Source organism: Octopus bimaculoides, chromosome 3 (assembly GCF_046866305.1).
Source record: "Octopus bimaculoides isolate indiv1 chromosome 3, ASM4686630v1, whole genome shotgun sequence".
NCBI lineage: Eukaryota > Metazoa > Mollusca > Cephalopoda > Octopoda > Octopodidae > Octopus > Octopus bimaculoides.
Genome location: NC_142930.1, coordinates 132,081,019 through 132,098,052, shown reverse-complemented (window position 1 = coordinate 132,098,052; position 17,034 = coordinate 132,081,019). Strand labels below are relative to the sequence as shown.

The 17,034-nt window shown below is 35.6% G+C and overlaps 1 protein-coding gene across 1 annotated transcript in view; it reads right to left on the bottom strand.

Annotated features, from left to right (window-relative positions):
• Nucleotides 1-1,448: 1,448 nt before the first annotated feature.
• LOC106875666 (isocitrate dehydrogenase [NAD] subunit alpha, mitochondrial) overlaps nt 1,449-17,034 on the bottom strand; it is a 32,213-nt gene continuing 16,627 nt past the window's right edge. The window contains exons 4-11 of the mRNA XM_014923905.3: nt 16,477-16,649; nt 13,559-13,688; nt 11,761-11,894; nt 11,029-11,131; nt 10,641-10,705; nt 9,156-9,237; nt 5,640-5,792; nt 1,449-3,556 (exon numbers count right to left, since the gene is read on the bottom strand). Of these exons, the coding sequence (XP_014779391.1) occupies nt 3,485-3,556; nt 5,640-5,792; nt 9,156-9,237; nt 10,641-10,705; nt 11,029-11,131; nt 11,761-11,894; nt 13,559-13,688; nt 16,477-16,649 (912 nt within the window). The 3' untranslated portion in view covers nt 1,449-3,484. The remainder of the gene's footprint in view (nt 3,557-5,639; nt 5,793-9,155; nt 9,238-10,640; nt 10,706-11,028; nt 11,132-11,760; nt 11,895-13,558; nt 13,689-16,476; nt 16,650-17,034) is intronic.

Sequence of the window (17,034 nt, the reverse complement as noted above, 5' to 3'; positions counted from 1 at the left end):
TTTGAAGAAAGTCATTTTCAAATGGTAAGATGAGATTTTAAGATAACAACTAAAGTTTTGGTTCTTGTTACTTACAAATGCAGCACCGTGTTAAACAATGTGCAAGGAGTAATTTACTATTGTTTAATGAAGAAAAAGGAAAAAACCTTCTATTACATGTGATCTCAATTTCTTGAATTACCTTGATAGAGAATTTCAAATCAAATGATTCAAGGTTAGTTGAAACAAACATTTGTATAAAAATATTTTTGTTACATCTAAGCCTTTTTTCTCTAACTGATTTTTTTTTTCATCTAATATTATCAAAACAAGTCTTTAAAAGGGGGAAAAAAAAAAACTAAAATATCCAACTCAAATATATTCACAAAAAGTAGTATAAAAAATAAAATATAAAATTTATAATAACTGTACACCAGTTATAACAGGTAGTAACCTACCCACTTGTGCAGTTATTATTAACACAAATAAATTTTAAAAAGAAAGAAAAAGCCATAGCTGTCAAAGCAAACAGATATATTAAACATAATAATAATAATAATAATAATAATAATAATAATAATAACAACTAAAACAATTCCTGAAAACAGTAATGTTTGTTTCAGTATACCTGCAATGTCACTTGTCAACATTAAAACTAATATGAGGTAGAAAGCAAACCTTAAGAAAGCCATTTTCTATCTCTCTTTTTCTTTGAGAAGAGATTATAAGAAGATGGTGGAGAAGGTAATGAAATAAAATACTTAGAACAGGGAAGTTAGTCAAATTAACTGAAATATTCAAAAACCTAATTTTTCTTCTGCAATATACAAATTACATACAAAAACTGTACACATACACACTATTTATTGGTGTTCTCACAAGCAAAGCAGCATTCCACATTGTATTAATGGTTTAAAATGCTGCTTTATTAATGGGACATGTGTGTTATATAGTTAATTAAATTTGACTACTTTCCAATTGCTTTAAGTTTCTTGTTCAAATGGTTAGAGAAAGCAAAATACTCAACAGATGTAAGATATATCAGAAGCTCTCAAGATACATTTGGATATGGTCTCTTGTGACATCAAGTCTTTAACTGGCAGAGCATAGAGTATAAAAATTAAAGGGTAAAAAAAAAATTTTTTTAAATAAATTTTTCTTCTGCAAAAACAGAAAGAAAAAGAATCATTGAATTAAGAAACTGAGAAAAGTAGATATCTAGTTACTGATCCACAACCACAAAGAAATATGCCAGAGTATCACAACTATATAAATACAAGTTGAAAGGTGTTTTGAGACAGGTATTTGTTGTGAGAGCTTATTGTGTAACTTAAGTGAATGTTGTATATATATTAGTATGGAAATAATGGTTTTCAGAGTCGGGTGTTCATCTTTTAGACAAGAACCCAAATATGAAGTGAGACTACCAACATACAGGCAGAAAAGAAATAAAAGAAAAACAAAACATATTTGTAAGTTTGGTCAATAATAAATTGAGGATTATTCACAGGTAGACATACAGGTATAACACACATTCTTGTTAAATGAACACATTTCTACACAAGAGTATAAAAACTACACATAAATGAATGTTTTATATAGTTTCAAATTTTAACAAACTTGGTATAAAAAAACAAATATGAAAATTAATTTATTTTGGAAGTATATAATCAGGACATTTGGGTGGATGTAATTGTTTCAAGTAATAAATAGAAGTATCTTAATATGAAAATCAAAATGTATGTATGTGTGCAGAGTTCTCTAAATAAATGTACACACACATCAGGAAAGGAAAAAATATATTTATATTTATATATTTATACAGAACTTACAGTTATACCATCCTGTTACTCACTGTATATTTTCATGAGTAGTCACAGTAACAGATTTCCAGGTTCTGAATAAATTCTTTCTACAATAGGCATAACTGATACTTATTTCATCAACCCCAAAAGGATGAAAAGTAAAGTCGACCTCAACAGAATTTGAACTCAGAACATAGAACATTTTGTCCAGTGCAGTAACAATCCTGCCTGCTCACTGCCTTCAAGTTCTGAATGAATAGCAACAAATTCTACTACTTGCAACAACAACAAAAAAGTAACAATATATATTATGCTCCTATGACCACTTCATACTGAATCCAGAATAAGAAAATGTATGTAGTGTATATATGTAGTATATAAATTATATGAAGTGATGTATGAAGGTAAGCAAATGAAACGATAATCTATGAGCAGCTGATTAATGAAAGAGTCTCTTTTATTAGATCTTTAATAGATATTCTTTCAAAGCTTATCTGTAAATAAATATCAGGTGTATCCGATTAAGCTGTTTATTTTCGTAATTAAATTTAACTACATCTGCTTAATGCCAGCTGCACAAGTATATACAAACATATATGTAAAAGGCATCAAAATGGATAAATAATATTCTTGTTTCTATTTGGTTTTAAATTTGGCAAAAGTTGGTTGTAACAACGTATGGATAAGTATAACTTATACACTCAAAATGAGATTCTAGTTTCAATGGAAAAAAAAACAACAAAAAACAAAAACTACAGTAACATCAATGCTTGTCATAATTAGCTTTCAAAGGATCTTCATGAACTGGCAAATCACAGTAATAGAAACATTTTAGGCTTGCTCTTATATATATATATATAATATATGTTACATGTGCAGGATACACATACATAGGCCATTCCAGAGGTTTTTAGACTTTTTTCAAGAGATACAGTGATAACTGTTCTAAATTACTGTAATTTTAGTGTATCATTACTATACATCTAATAAGCTGACATCAAAACTGCCCCTCAGCCTCCTTACAGTCCAAACCTTGTTCCCTGTAACTTTTGGTTGTTCCCCAAGTTGAAAGAGAACCTCGGGGATAGTCATGTTGAAGACACTGAGAAGATGGATTCTGTGACGTGGGTCCTGGACACCTTCACTTTCAGGACTTCCATGAGACCTTCAACAAAGTAGCTGGAGTGCTACAACATGTGCATTAAAATTAGAGGATCCTACTTTCAAGGAGTTTTGTATTTCTTTGAAATTAATGAATGTCTTTCCTGAAAAAGTCTCAAAGCTTCTGGATTGCACCTCATATATACAAACAGCAGAGCAGAAAACATTTCCCTTTGGTTCTCTACGTTTAAGAAACTAAAATATATGTTACAGAATGAAAAGCATGGCTTAATTAGTTACGTACAAAATGTACAGAAATCCATCTCTCCGTGAAGGAACAATATCTTAGCTTATATAAAAAGGAGAAATGCTTTACCAAAAAGATATTGGTTTCTCTTCAATTTTAATGCATGAGAATGGGAATGATGTAACTTAGAATCTATGACAAGAAAGGAAGATATTTTGGAGAGACAGATTTGTCAGTCTTCTTCAGGTTCTTTTAGCAAAAGCAGTATTATTAAACACAAGACAAAAAAAGAATACATAAATGTTAGTTACATGGTACACTAAGCATGGAAACTGCTAATAGAAAATCTTGGTCAAAGCTTTGAGCAAATTTCCCTTGTGTATTCTGAACATTTAGCATTTCCTCCAAGATCTTTGGTGAGATACTGCAACAAATAAAATATTTAAATAAATAAAATGTTTTTAATATAAATTTAAATTAAATGCAAAGTTACTGATAGTATTGATGAAGGCTAATGCATATAAATACTTTAATTACTGATAATAATTTTAAACAAAGAGAACACACATGGTTTATAAAGAATTAAAGGTTTAGATTATAAAATTGTTGTTTTACTGTAGAAGTAATGTTGGCTCCTACAAGCTGCTATGAACTTTCACAAATAGCTTATATTGATAGGAAGCCTGTTAAATTTGCATGGTTAATTAGGAACTTCAAAAATGAACAGACTAATAGTCTTTCTCAAACCTATAATTCTTCCCAACTCATATAGACTCATGGGACTGGTTTCCTTGTTTCTGAGGTGCACATTTCCACTCCACTGGACAGGACATTGGTCCATCACAGGATTATTCATTTTCGCCAGCTAAATGGACTGGAGCAGCATGAAATGAAGTGTTTTGCTCAAGAACACAACATATCACCCAGTACAGGAATTGAAACCACAACCTTATGATCATGAGTACAACACCCTAATCACTAAACCATGTGCTTATATTGCTTACATATTTCATGTTTTCTAACACTATTTCTATGTCTACAATTTGTTTAATACAGTATGTGTTACTCCTTCGCAAAGAACTAAAATGTCATGAATTTGATTATCTAAAACTCTGGGAACTTCTATCCAACTTGTGTTGATCAAATATATACTGATTTTTTACTAGCCACATCATAATCAACATTGAATGTCCATTTTCCATGCTGGCATGGGTTGGGTGGCTTGCCAGGAAATTGGCAAGGCCAGGGGTCACACCAGGTTCCATAGTTTGTTTTGGTTTGGTTTCTATGGCTGGATGCCCTTCCTAACACCAACCACTTTATAGAGTGTACACAGGACCATGTCATTGCAGAAGAGCAGAAATATTTAATCACATCAGAGAAATTAAAAACACAGGCAACTTTGATAAAATTAGAGCTCAGAGCATACAGAGAAGGACCTAAATATTATAAGCCATTCAATCAGCCAAACCTTTTCATAAAGCGCTTCCATACTACTCCAGATTTTGGTTTTATTGAAAGAAACATTAAGACAACAAAATTCAAACAGAATCAGTTGATGTCTGTTCAGATATTTAAGCAATTCTGGAGTGAAATGATAATGAACACCACAAAATCAAAGACAACAATATTGGGAGTGAAGGAGTGAGTGATATACATAGAACATTAGTAAACCTAGGTTGTTCTTGCTTAGCTCCAGGTCTGACTGATTAAGAGAAACTACATCTGACAGTGTTCCAGCTATGACTACCCAATTTTTTTGAGACATAACATATCTAGGTTTGCACTGTCAAATGTGTTCTCTCTTTTTTTTAAGACAACAGAAAGATTTGGTTGCAATTCTTAGCAAGTCAAGCATCTATACAGAGCTCTCTCACTGACTCAAGATGGAAAATAAGATGCAATATTTTAGAGACTAAAGGTGAAAGCATGCACTGTTTGACTAAATCACTGGAGTGGTGGGTAGAGAATAAAAAAGTAAAATTATATCTCCAAAAGTGAATTTTTTTTTTTTTACCAAGATTTCTTAATTTAACACAAACATTCTCTAGTTACCACGTTGGGGCAATTTAAAAGTTAAAAGATATACTATATATTCTGGCATATGTGTTGAAATGTTCAGGCCAAAATTTACAGCCAAGATGACTTTGGAGGACCAAAAATTCAAGTGAAATGCAGCACAACTTGGAAAGATTGTGATGATGTTAGAATGTTTACACTACGTCATCATCATCATCATCATCGTTTAACGTCTGCTTTCCATGCTAGCATGGGTTGGACGATTTGACTGAGGACTGGTGAAACCAGATGGCTACACCAGGCTCCAATCTGATTTGGCAGAGTTTCTACAGCTGGGTGCCCTTCTTAATGCCAACCACTCAGAGAGTGTAGTGGGTGCTTTTATGTGCCACCAGCACGAAGGCCAGTCAGGCGGTACTGGCAACGGCCACGCTCTACATGTTCACAAATTATCAACACTACTGTCAACAAAGTATCTAAGTACTTACTTTGCCTTCTCTTATTACAGATAACACACTATTTTCAATGTTGGCAGCAAAATCCATGAGACCCATGTGACGTAGCATCATAACAGCACTAAGCAAGAGTGCAGTTGGATTAGCCATATCTAAACCTGCAATGTCGGGAGCTGTGCCATGTACCTGAAAAAAATATCAAGTTTATTACATTAAAGGCAATAATTAAACTCTTTCCACTTGTAAAAAACAATTCAGGTAAAAAAAAAACCGCATTCATTGAAGCTAATGAATCAATGATGTTACAGGCAATAAAAATGATAAAATAATTCTTTTATTTGTTTCAGTCATTTGACTGTGGCCATGCTGGAGCACTGCTTTTAGTTGAACAAATCGACCCCAGGACTTTTTCTTTGTAAGCCTAGTACTTATTCTATCGGTCTCTTTTGCCAAACCGCCAAGTTACAGGGACGTAAAAACACCAGCATTGGTTGTCAAGCGATGGTGGTGGGAAAAACACAGACACACACACACACATACATATATATATATATATATATATATATATATATATATATATATGTATATATATATATATATATATATATGTATACATGTCTCTTAAAGGATAGAGCTCAAAATCAATGCATTGAAGATACTTTATTGCAGCAACAATTATAATAATAACAGAAACAACCACAATAAGCCAAACCTATGCACATTTCAATAGGGTATCCCGGAAAAATAAACCACATCATAAGATGTCTCGTAAAATATTGTAACAAATTACAACATATTACAAATTTCTGGATACTCCATCTCATCAGGGTCGCATTATTGCCATCACCAATACCATTATTAGCAAAACACACACATCATCCAAGAGGGTGAAAGAATAATCGACGGCACGCAACCTACCATCGTTATTTTCTTACAGAGTGTAAACAAACCAGTCAACCGAAATCCAGCGACGTACACCGCCCGGTTTACAGCGTAAAAATCCCTATAAGGTTATTAACGAGCATAAGGTAAGGTTCGGATTTTCAAACACCAAGAATTTGACCCAAATTATCGCCGCTCATAACTTTAAACTTTTATCCTCAAACTCTAGTCATAGTTCTGTTGACATAAACACAGAGGGTAATAATAATAATAATACAGGCAATGGTCGAGATGTTAGTCAAGACCAAAAGGATATGGATAATACCACTAACTTTGGTAATAAACTAATAGAAACATCTGAAGATAACCCTAATAGAATAAGATTCCTTAGTGCAAATGCTAAAACTAAAAACATTGTCTATAGGTGTAATGTTATAACGGATAAGAAGATTTGGAGTTATTTCGGGGCTTCGTCACTTGAGGTCTCGAAACGAATTTCTAATCATTACTCTTCCTTTAGGAATAGGAGTAAGCAATATAGTACGGCGCTTAGTAATTTAGTTTGGAAATTGAAAGATGAGAAAAAGGATTACTCCCTTGAATGGTTGTTAGTAGGCAAATCGATGCCGTACGACAAGGGTAAAAGTACTTGTTCGTTATGTAACTTGGAATTATTTTCCATACTTTTTTCCAAGGGTCACCTAGTTAATAAAATAACGTTTAAAGCTTACAGATGTCTACATATGTATAGACATACGTATGCATTTTATAAATAGGAATTACCGGAATGTGTATAGGCACAAGTTCGAAATTAAGGAAGAGGTATATTCATCTCTATATATCTTACTGGAATTAGGTCTGTGGCGCAAATATATGAGTGTATATGTATATGGGTGTAGGTATACATGTGGAGACACGTGAGAGTGTATGTGTGTATGGAGACGTATGTGTATGTGTGTACATGTAAACATATATAAGCTTGTGTGTGTGTATGTGCATATGTATCGATGTATATATGGAGGTATAGCTATATGTGTGTATGTACATATGTACGCATGTGTGTATGTGAGTATGTATGCATATATATGTAAATGGGTGTGTGTGTGTATCTGTGCGCGTTTATGTGGGTGCATGTGTATCTGTATGTGTGTATAGGTATATGCATGCATATGTGAGTGTATATATGTGTTTGTGTGTATATGTGTTTGGGTGTATGGTTATACATAAAAAATACATATAAATATATATGGGTGTGTGTATCTAAGTATAGGTATATGTGTGTGTGGGGGTAGGTGTGGGCATGTGGGTGGTGGTGTGCGGTGTGTGGGCGTGGGCGAGTATAATTAATGAATTAATTAATACACTATCGTTATAGGAAGATCCGATAGGAAATCTTGATGTACAGGGGGGATGAATTTTTGGCAAGGGATTTTTACGCTGTAAACCGGGCGGTGTACGTCGCTGGATTTCGGTTGACTGGTTTGTCTACATTCTGTAAGAAAATAACGATGGTAGGTTGCGTGCCGTCGATTATTCTTTCACCCTCTTGGATGATGTGTGTGTTTTGCTAATAATGGTATTGGTGATGGCAATAATGCGACCCTGATGAGATGGAGTATCCAGAAATTTGTAATATGTTGTAATTTGTTACAATATTTCACGAGACATCTTATGATGTGGTTTATTTTTCTGGGATACCCTATTGAAATGTGCATAGGTTTGGCTTATTGTGGTTGTTTCTGTTATTATTATAATTGTTGCTGCAATAAAGTATCTTCAATGCATTGATTTTGAGCTCTATCCTTTAAGAGACATGTATACATATATATATACAAAAACTCAACTGTGAGTTTTTGGCTAAGACTGTTAACAGATACTATATATTTTGTAAAATTTGTTTTATAAAAGTATATATTTAATATATATATGTATATATATATATATATATATATATATATATATATATATATATATATATATATATACAATGGGCTTTTTTCAGTTTCCGTCTACCAAATCCACTCACAAGGCTTTTGTTGGCCCAAGGCTATAGTAGAAGACACCTGCCCAAACTGCCACGCAGTGGGACTAAGCCCGGAACCATGTGGTTGGTAAGTTCATTTTTCTAACAAAAATCCAAGACGATCAACCCAGTAATTACACATTTTCAGTTACCTTAATTATGCTCAATTCTGAAAATGACTTATCTATTACTTCAGAACAATAAATAATAAAAACAAACATTGCGTGGTAAGAAGCTTGCTTCCCAACCACATGGTCCTGAGTTCAGTCCAAGTGCATGACACCTTGGGCAAGTGTCTTCTACTATAGCCTCAGGCTGACCAAAGCCTTGTGAGTGGATTTGGTAGATAGAAACTGAAAGAAGCCCATTGTATATATCTGTGTGCGTTTGTCCTCCACCACTGTTTGACAACCAGTGTTGGTGTATTTACATCCCTGTAACTTAGCAATCCAGCAAGAGACTCAGAGAATAAGTACCAGGCTTTAAAAAATAAGTCTTGGGGTCAATTTGTTTGACTAAAACCCTTCAAGGTAGAGCCCTAGCATGACTACAGTCAAATGACTGAAACAAGTAAAAGATAAAAGATATTTAAAATGACTTATTTTGAAAGAAGAATAGATAGAAAATACATTTAAAGAACTTACCGATTCAAAGATGGCACCATCTTCTCCTATATTTCCACTTGGAGTAACTCCCAAACCACCAATGAGGCCAGCACACAAATCACTACAATAAATAATATTCAGTAAATCAAGGAATGAATGTTTACGTATTAAAAACTATATAAATATAGTTGTTTTCTTTCTATTTCCTACTGCTAATGCCAGAGCAGCTCTCTGGCTTCTGTGCTAGTGGCCCGTAAATAGCACCATTTGAACGTAATCATTACCAGCGTTGCCTTCTAACACTTGTGCTGGTGGCACGTTAGAAAATCATTCGTGCGAGGTCATTGCCAGTGCCACTGGACTGGCTCCCATGCAGGTGGCATGTAAAAAACACCTTTTTGAGCATGGCCGTTGCCAGTACCGTGTGACTGGCCCTTGTGGTGGTGGCACGTAAAAGCACCCACTACACTCTCGGAGTGGTTGGCGTTAGGAAGGGCATCCAGCTGTAGAAACTCTGCCAGATCAGATTGGAGTCTGGTGCAGCCTTCTGGCTTGCCAGTCCTCAGTCAAATCATCCAACCCATGCTAGCATGGAAAGCAAACATTAAACGATGATGATGATGATGATGAACCATTTCATGCTTTGCTAGTATTAGTATGGGCTAGACAGATCTGCAAATTCAGATATATTCAGAAACATTTTGAGAAAAAACTATATGGCAGCTCCTTTTACACTTCTGGTTGTTGACACAACACTGATATTCTGTGTAAATCACTTAGTACTTGTTTCTTTCGAGTAGATGTAAGACCATGTTGGATTATATTGAACACTCTTTAGATATATAACAATAATTACATCCAACTTCTTTCAGATATAATAGATAGCTATGATAGTTCTTTAAATTGTTCCACTGTTTTACATCAAACTTCTCTGCTAGTTCCTCAACAGATACGATGGAGTTCTGTTCCACCAGGGTTTGCAAGGCATCCTCAACAAGCTCTACAAATCTTCCAGAACTAGGCTTGTCTTCCAGGCTGTAGCTTCTAGCTCAGAATTTCTGGAACCACCATTGACAATGGCTTATGCTTATTGTCTGATCCTCGTATACTGCATTAATATCCCTTGCACTTTCCTTTGCATTGTTGCCTTTATTGAACTCATAAAACAAAATGTGCCGAATATGCTCCTTTGTCACTTCCATTGTAGCTTTGGAAAAATAGCTGTTAAAATTGAACTGCACTCTTCAAAACTTGCACTAAGAATAAGTATAAGTTAAAATTACAACCTGCTTTTATAGCAAGTTGATGCAGGTAGTTTATCCCATCCAACTCTGACTTCTAGTTCATGCAATTGTAAAAGAACCACATTATGGGATAACCCAATACAACCATATACATTTTTCCATACCTTAGGTTTGGAAACAAAATATATCTAACAAGCGAAGTGAGAACTCACTAGAAATATTTTTAATAAAATTCCAGGTTTTTATAAACAACAAGAAAGTCTTAAAATCTGAAACTTACCTTAAGATGTCACCATAAAGGTTTGGCATGACCAAGACATCAAATTGAGAAGGATCTTGTACCATCTGAAAGAGAAAATATTAATGTGGTTTCTACACTTAAAAAGGAATTAAACATATTTAAGAAAAGAAGAGTTTACAGTTAATAAAAGGAACAAAACGACCATTTCTATCAATTATTGGTTTCATACCGAGACAAAAGACCTGAAATTTTATAAGTGAAAGGAGTGGGAATTTATGCCTGTTCATGTTTTTCTGACAAACTCTAGTAGCAAAAATGAACTATAAAATTAAAACATGGCAACAGTTTAGAATAATAATGCAACAATGAAGTCAATAGGAACAATTCCAATATGTTTGCAACACTCCAGAAAAGTTATGTAACTTACATTAAGACAAACAGTATCTAAATATGACTCTTTAAATTTGATGTCTTTGTTTCGTTCGGCAACTTCTCGACAACATCTGAGAAATAAACCATCAGACATCTTCCTGCAAATAAAAACATTTCAAAATTATCAGAGAGAAAAATATTTTTAACAGGTATTTCTTCATCTGTAATTGAATGTGAATACAACTGAACAAGCTAATTTTAAACAAGCATTTAATGGCAGCTCAATGTACATAAGCTTGGATGATAAAATGAGGCTGAATGAATTCTATATGAAGACTAAATTTATCAAAATGTTAGTGTTTAATACAAAATGTGGAGGCGCAATGGCCCAGTGGTTAGGGCAGCAGACTCGCAGTCATAGGATCGCGGTTTCAATTCCCAGACCGGGCGTTGTGAGTGTTTATTGAGCGAAAACACCTAAAGCTCCACGAGGCTCCGGCAGGGGGTGGTGGCGAACCCTGCTGTACTCTTCCACCACAACTTTCTCTCACTCTTACTTCCTGTTTCTGTTGTGCCTGTAATTCAAAGGGTCAGCCTTGTCACACTGTGTCACGCTGAATATCCCTGAGAACTATGTTAAGGGTACACGTGTCTGTGGAGTGCTCAGCCACTTGCACGTTAATTTCACGAGCAGGCTGTTCCGTTGATCGGATCAACTGGAACCCTCGACGTCGTAAGCGACGGAGTGCCAACAACAAAAAAAAAATACAAAATGTGTTTAGCTTACATGATATTAGCCTTGTGAACAGCAGTAACAGTAGATCTGTTGTTGTTGCGAGCATATTCAAAGGCATACTCTGCGACACGAAGGGATGCTGCTTCTGTGATGAGTTTAATACTTTGGACAACTCCATCCACAATCTAAATAACAAAAATATAGCTAACGTATATAAGAAAGTAAAAACATTTACAAATGTATTATCATTAATGGTAGAGAGGCAGAACAAACAGTGCCAGACTAAATATCCCAAGTGTTTAATTTCATTCTTCTAAGAATTCTGCCAGGTCATCATCATCATCATTGTTTAACGTCTGCTTTCCATGCTAGCATGGGTTGGACGATTTGACTGAGGACTGGTGAACCAGATGGCTACACCAGACTCCAATCTGATTTGGCAGAATTTCTATAGCTGGATGCCCTTCCTAACGCCAACCACTCCGAGAGTGTAGTGGGTGCTTTTACATGCCACTGGCACTAAGGCCAGTCCTTCAGAAAGGTGATAAATAAGATCTGTTAATGTAGTTGAATTAACTCAGTCTATTATATCCTCTTCTCTACAGAAGATGGTCAAGCGGCTGGTCAAAAGAAATGATTAACATATCTTTTGACTAAACACAACAAAGGTTTACAGAAGACAGTGTTTAGTTGAGCAAATTCACTCTCTTATTTGTTTACAAAACACTTGGCAGATGAAACTGAAAACTGGATATGATGCATACAGAGGATGACAGACGGGCAAAAAAGTGTCCAAGCAATTCAAATGGAAGGGACCTGCAAAGACATAGGAAGAAGTAGTGGAAGCTACTTCAGATTAAGTCACCTGCTATGCAAGTACATCTCCATAATTTATTATTATTATTGTTATTTATAATAACATCAATCAACTCAAAGTTAAGAGTTATTAAGTTCAAAGACTGACAGCAGGTAGAAATATACTGGTAGGGAAGAATTTCCTGAGATACATTTTTAAGCAAAATGTAATGTATATAAATGTATATACTTATAATTAGTTTCCAAATCCTGATATATATTATTTAATATGTATTCTCAATACCCGTCAGAGTGTAAGTATCTTGAGAGAAAAGCTGAACATTAGAAGCATCAGTTGTGGCGTGCAAGAGAGACGATTGCGCTGGTATGGACATGTGGTGAGAATGGAGGAGGATAGCTGCGTGAAAAAGTGCCACACCCTAACAGTTGAGGGAACCCGTGGAAGAGGTAGGCCCAGGAAGACCTGGGCTGAGGTGGTGAGGCAAGACCTTCGTACATTGGGCCTCACCGAGGCGATGACTACGGACCGAGACCTTTGGAAATGGGCTGTGCGTGAGAAGACCCGGCAAGCCAAGTAAGATCGTTGCCAGTGCCCCTGGACTGGTTCTTGTGCGGGTGGCACATGAGATGCACCATTTTGAGCGTGGCCGTTGCCAGTACCGCCTGACTGGCTCCTGTAGGATTTTCGAGCGAGATCGTTGCCAGTGCCCCTGGACTGGCTTGTGCGGGTGGCACATAAAAGACACCATTTCGAGCGTGGCCGTTTTCGTGCGGGTGACACGTAAAAGCACCCACTACACTCTCTGAGTGGTTGGCGTTAGGAAGGGCATCCAGCTGTAGAAACTCTGCCAAATCAGACTGGAGCCTGGTGTTGCCATCCGGTTTCACCAGTCCTCGGTCAAATCGTCCAACCCATGCTAGCATGGAAAGCGGACGTTAAACGATGATGATGATGATGATGATTTAGAAATAATTTAACAAAAGAGCAAACAAAAAAACTAGAAAAATAAAACAAACAAACAAGAGAACTTACAATATGTTCAATTCCACTGTATTCTCCTTCAGTGTTCTCCCGAATTGTGACCAAGTTAACATCTTCATAGGGTGTTTCATAACCAACTATAGATTTACATGGGCGAACATTAGCATACAAACTGAAAGCTCTACAAAACAAATGTTGAGAATGGTAAAAATTAAAATTTCAAAAATTAAAATTAAGTAATCAGAATACGTATATATATATATATATATATATACCTCCCTTAATACACAGACTGCTTTCTAAAATTTTTGTCCAATCTTTCTTTACCCAACATTGCATTTTTATGGAACTCCACCAATATCGCATAATTTCCTTTCAAACCCCTTACCTGAAACAATTCACTGATCATTAATCTCACCCAATTACCCTTATCCCTAAGGATAATGGTAACCTCCTCAATCTAAAATTAAATGAGAGGATAAAAGTTGTAGTATGAGAGGAGTAAACAATAATAACTGTAGAGTAGAATCCAGTCTTCTTTACTTCTGTTTCATGTTAAACTACATATAGGACCACCCATCAGCAGTTCCAGTAACATATTAAGTTTTCTAAAAGAAATAGTAACAAACTCCTTGCTCAAACTGTCACCATTCCTGGAAAATTGTCAGTAGTCTCCCTCCAATGTTTCCTCAATACTAGTTGTAATATGAGTGGAGGCGCAATGGCCCAGTGGTTAGGGCAGCGGACTCGTGGTCATAAGATCGCGGTTTCAATTCCCAGACCAGGCGTTGTGAGTGTTTATTGAGCGAAAACGCCTAAAGCTCCACGAGGCTCCGGCAGGGGATGGTGGCAAACCCTGCTGTACCCTTTCACCACAACTTTCTCTCACTCTTACTTCCCGTTTCTGTTGTGCCTGTAATTCAAAGGGTCAGCCTTGTCACACTGTGTCACGCTGAATATCCCCGAGAACTACATTAAGGGTACACGTTTCTGTGGAGTGCTCAGCCACTTGCACGTTAATTTCACGAGCAGGCTGGAACCCTCGACGTCGTAAGCGACAGAGTGCTAACAACAAGTTGTAATATGAGTGTAAACAGATACACATTTTACAATTAGAAAAAGAAAGTGAGTGTACAAAGTTTTCAAGATGAAAAGGGAGTCAGATAGGGGCATAGAGGAAGCGAGAGAGAGAGAGGAAGAGGGCAGAGGAAGAGAGAGAGAGAGAAGAATCAAGCTCAGTATTTGACTGGTACTTTATTTAATGACCCCAAAATCTGAATGGGATTCGAACTCAGAGCATAATAACCCCTCAAAATACCACAAGGCATTCTACCCGACACTCTCACAACTTGTTCAATTTGCCATCTTAAGAAATCAATGCAAACATATAATTAAATAAACAAACTTTACTACAATTAATCCAAATTACAAACTGTAACTAATTTAATTCTCATTAACTCTTCCTAACTTAATTGCTTTTATGCTTGTAGCAGACCTCCAGATTATAAGTGTGTGTATATATATATATATATATATAACTATCAATACAATTTTTTATAAGGTGTTTTCCTAGGAGAAAGAGGTAAGTGTATGGGAATGATAACTGTTTTCAATCCAGATTGATTGGAACAACATAGTTTAGTAATGTACCACAGAAGTACAGCTGCACAGGTTATTGTCCATGGCATTTGAATCAATAGCTTTGCTAATTGCAAACTTAGCCATTACACACTTCTGAGAAAGTAAGCATTGTATCATTTCTTGTAGGAAGCATTGTAACAATGTTTTTTTTTAACAGAATGAGATACAAAGATAGCTAATTAATAGGAAAAAAGATATGTGGTGAGTGTTAAATGGGCAGAGATCATTGCAATAGCATCCTATAATTGAGTGATTGATCAATCAAGCAACAGATAAACAGACAGAAAAACAGACAGACAGATAGACAGATAGACAGGCAGGCAGGCAGATAAAGACAAGTAGTTAGATAGACAGACAGACAGATAGATAGCAAAATAGGTGGACAGATTGTTAGATAGATAGAAAGACAGATATATAAATAGCTAGACAGACAGACAGGCAAACAGATGGATAGATAGGCAGATATATATATATACAGCTGTGTGGTTAAGAAGTTTGCTTTTAAATCATGTGATTTTAGGTTCAATCCCAATGCAAAGCAGCTTCAGCAAGTGTCTTCAACTAGAGCCTGAAGCCAATCAAAGCCTTGTGATTTGAATTGGTAGCCAGAAACTGAAAGAAGCTCTTCATATGTGTGTGTGTGCATCTGTCTGTGTGCACTTATCTACATTAGTGGTTCTTTAAAAAAATCACTGAGCTACAAGCTGTGATGATGTCATTTCCCTTCAACAAATTGTTTGCTGACTTTGTGCCTTCAAAAACATGCAGAATAAGAGATCCCTTACTTGAAAAACAGGTGAGAAATAGCCACAAGAAGGGCATCTGGCTGTAAAACAATGCCTCAATAATATATTTATCTAATCCATTGCCAGCAAAGAAAAAAACAGACGTAAATCAAATATATATCTATATATGTGTGTGTGTGCACATGTGATATATCTTTTAATGCTAAATGAAATAATCCATTTTCTTTTAATTAATTACAAACATGTGCTCATAAATGAGTACAAACAATTTTATGATTATCATTAAACTAAAAGGTAGTAAATGATAGAATCAGTAGAGCATCCAACAAAACGCCTTGTAAGTATTAAAGATTTGATTTTTTTACATTCTGAATCCAAATTCTACCAGAGTTGACTTAGCCTTCATCCTTCAGTCAAGTTCTCAAATTAATTTAATTAACTGCCCCCTCTCCTACAAAATGTGTGCCCAACCCCCTACCTATGTTAGAAATCCTCATTATTAATAACATAACAAGTTAATCAGTATAAAATAAGGTTATCAATTTTAGATAAATTACACAACAATTAATTAAATAAACCTACTTTCTCAATGCTAAGTTGAGGGATTGATGTCCTTTACCGACTGGAGTAGCAAGAGGTCCTTTCAGGCCACATTTAGTTTCAGCCATTGATTCAAATACTTTCTGTGGAAGACGGAATTTTCCATCTGGACCCTTCACTGGAGTGACATCAACAGTATCCCATTCTACGGGCACCTGCAAGAATAAAGGATTACTGATTATTTTAGAGAAAGCAAAATTTGAATGATTAAAATTATTAAAAAAATTAGAAGTGGCTGTGTGGTAAGTAGCTTGCTTACGAACCACATGGTTCTGGGTTCAGTCCCACTGCATAGCACCTTGGCAAGTGTCTTCTACTATAGGCTCGGCCCGACCAAAGCCTTGTGAGTGGATTTGGTAGACGGAAACTGAAAGAAGCCCGTCGTATATATTTATATATATATGTGTGTGTGTGTGTGTGAGTGTGTGTGTGTGTGTGTGTGTGTGTATGTTTGTGTGTCTGTGTTTGTCCCCCCAACATCGCTTGACAACCGATGCTGGTGTGTTTACGTCCCCGTAACTTAATGGTTTGGCAAAAGAG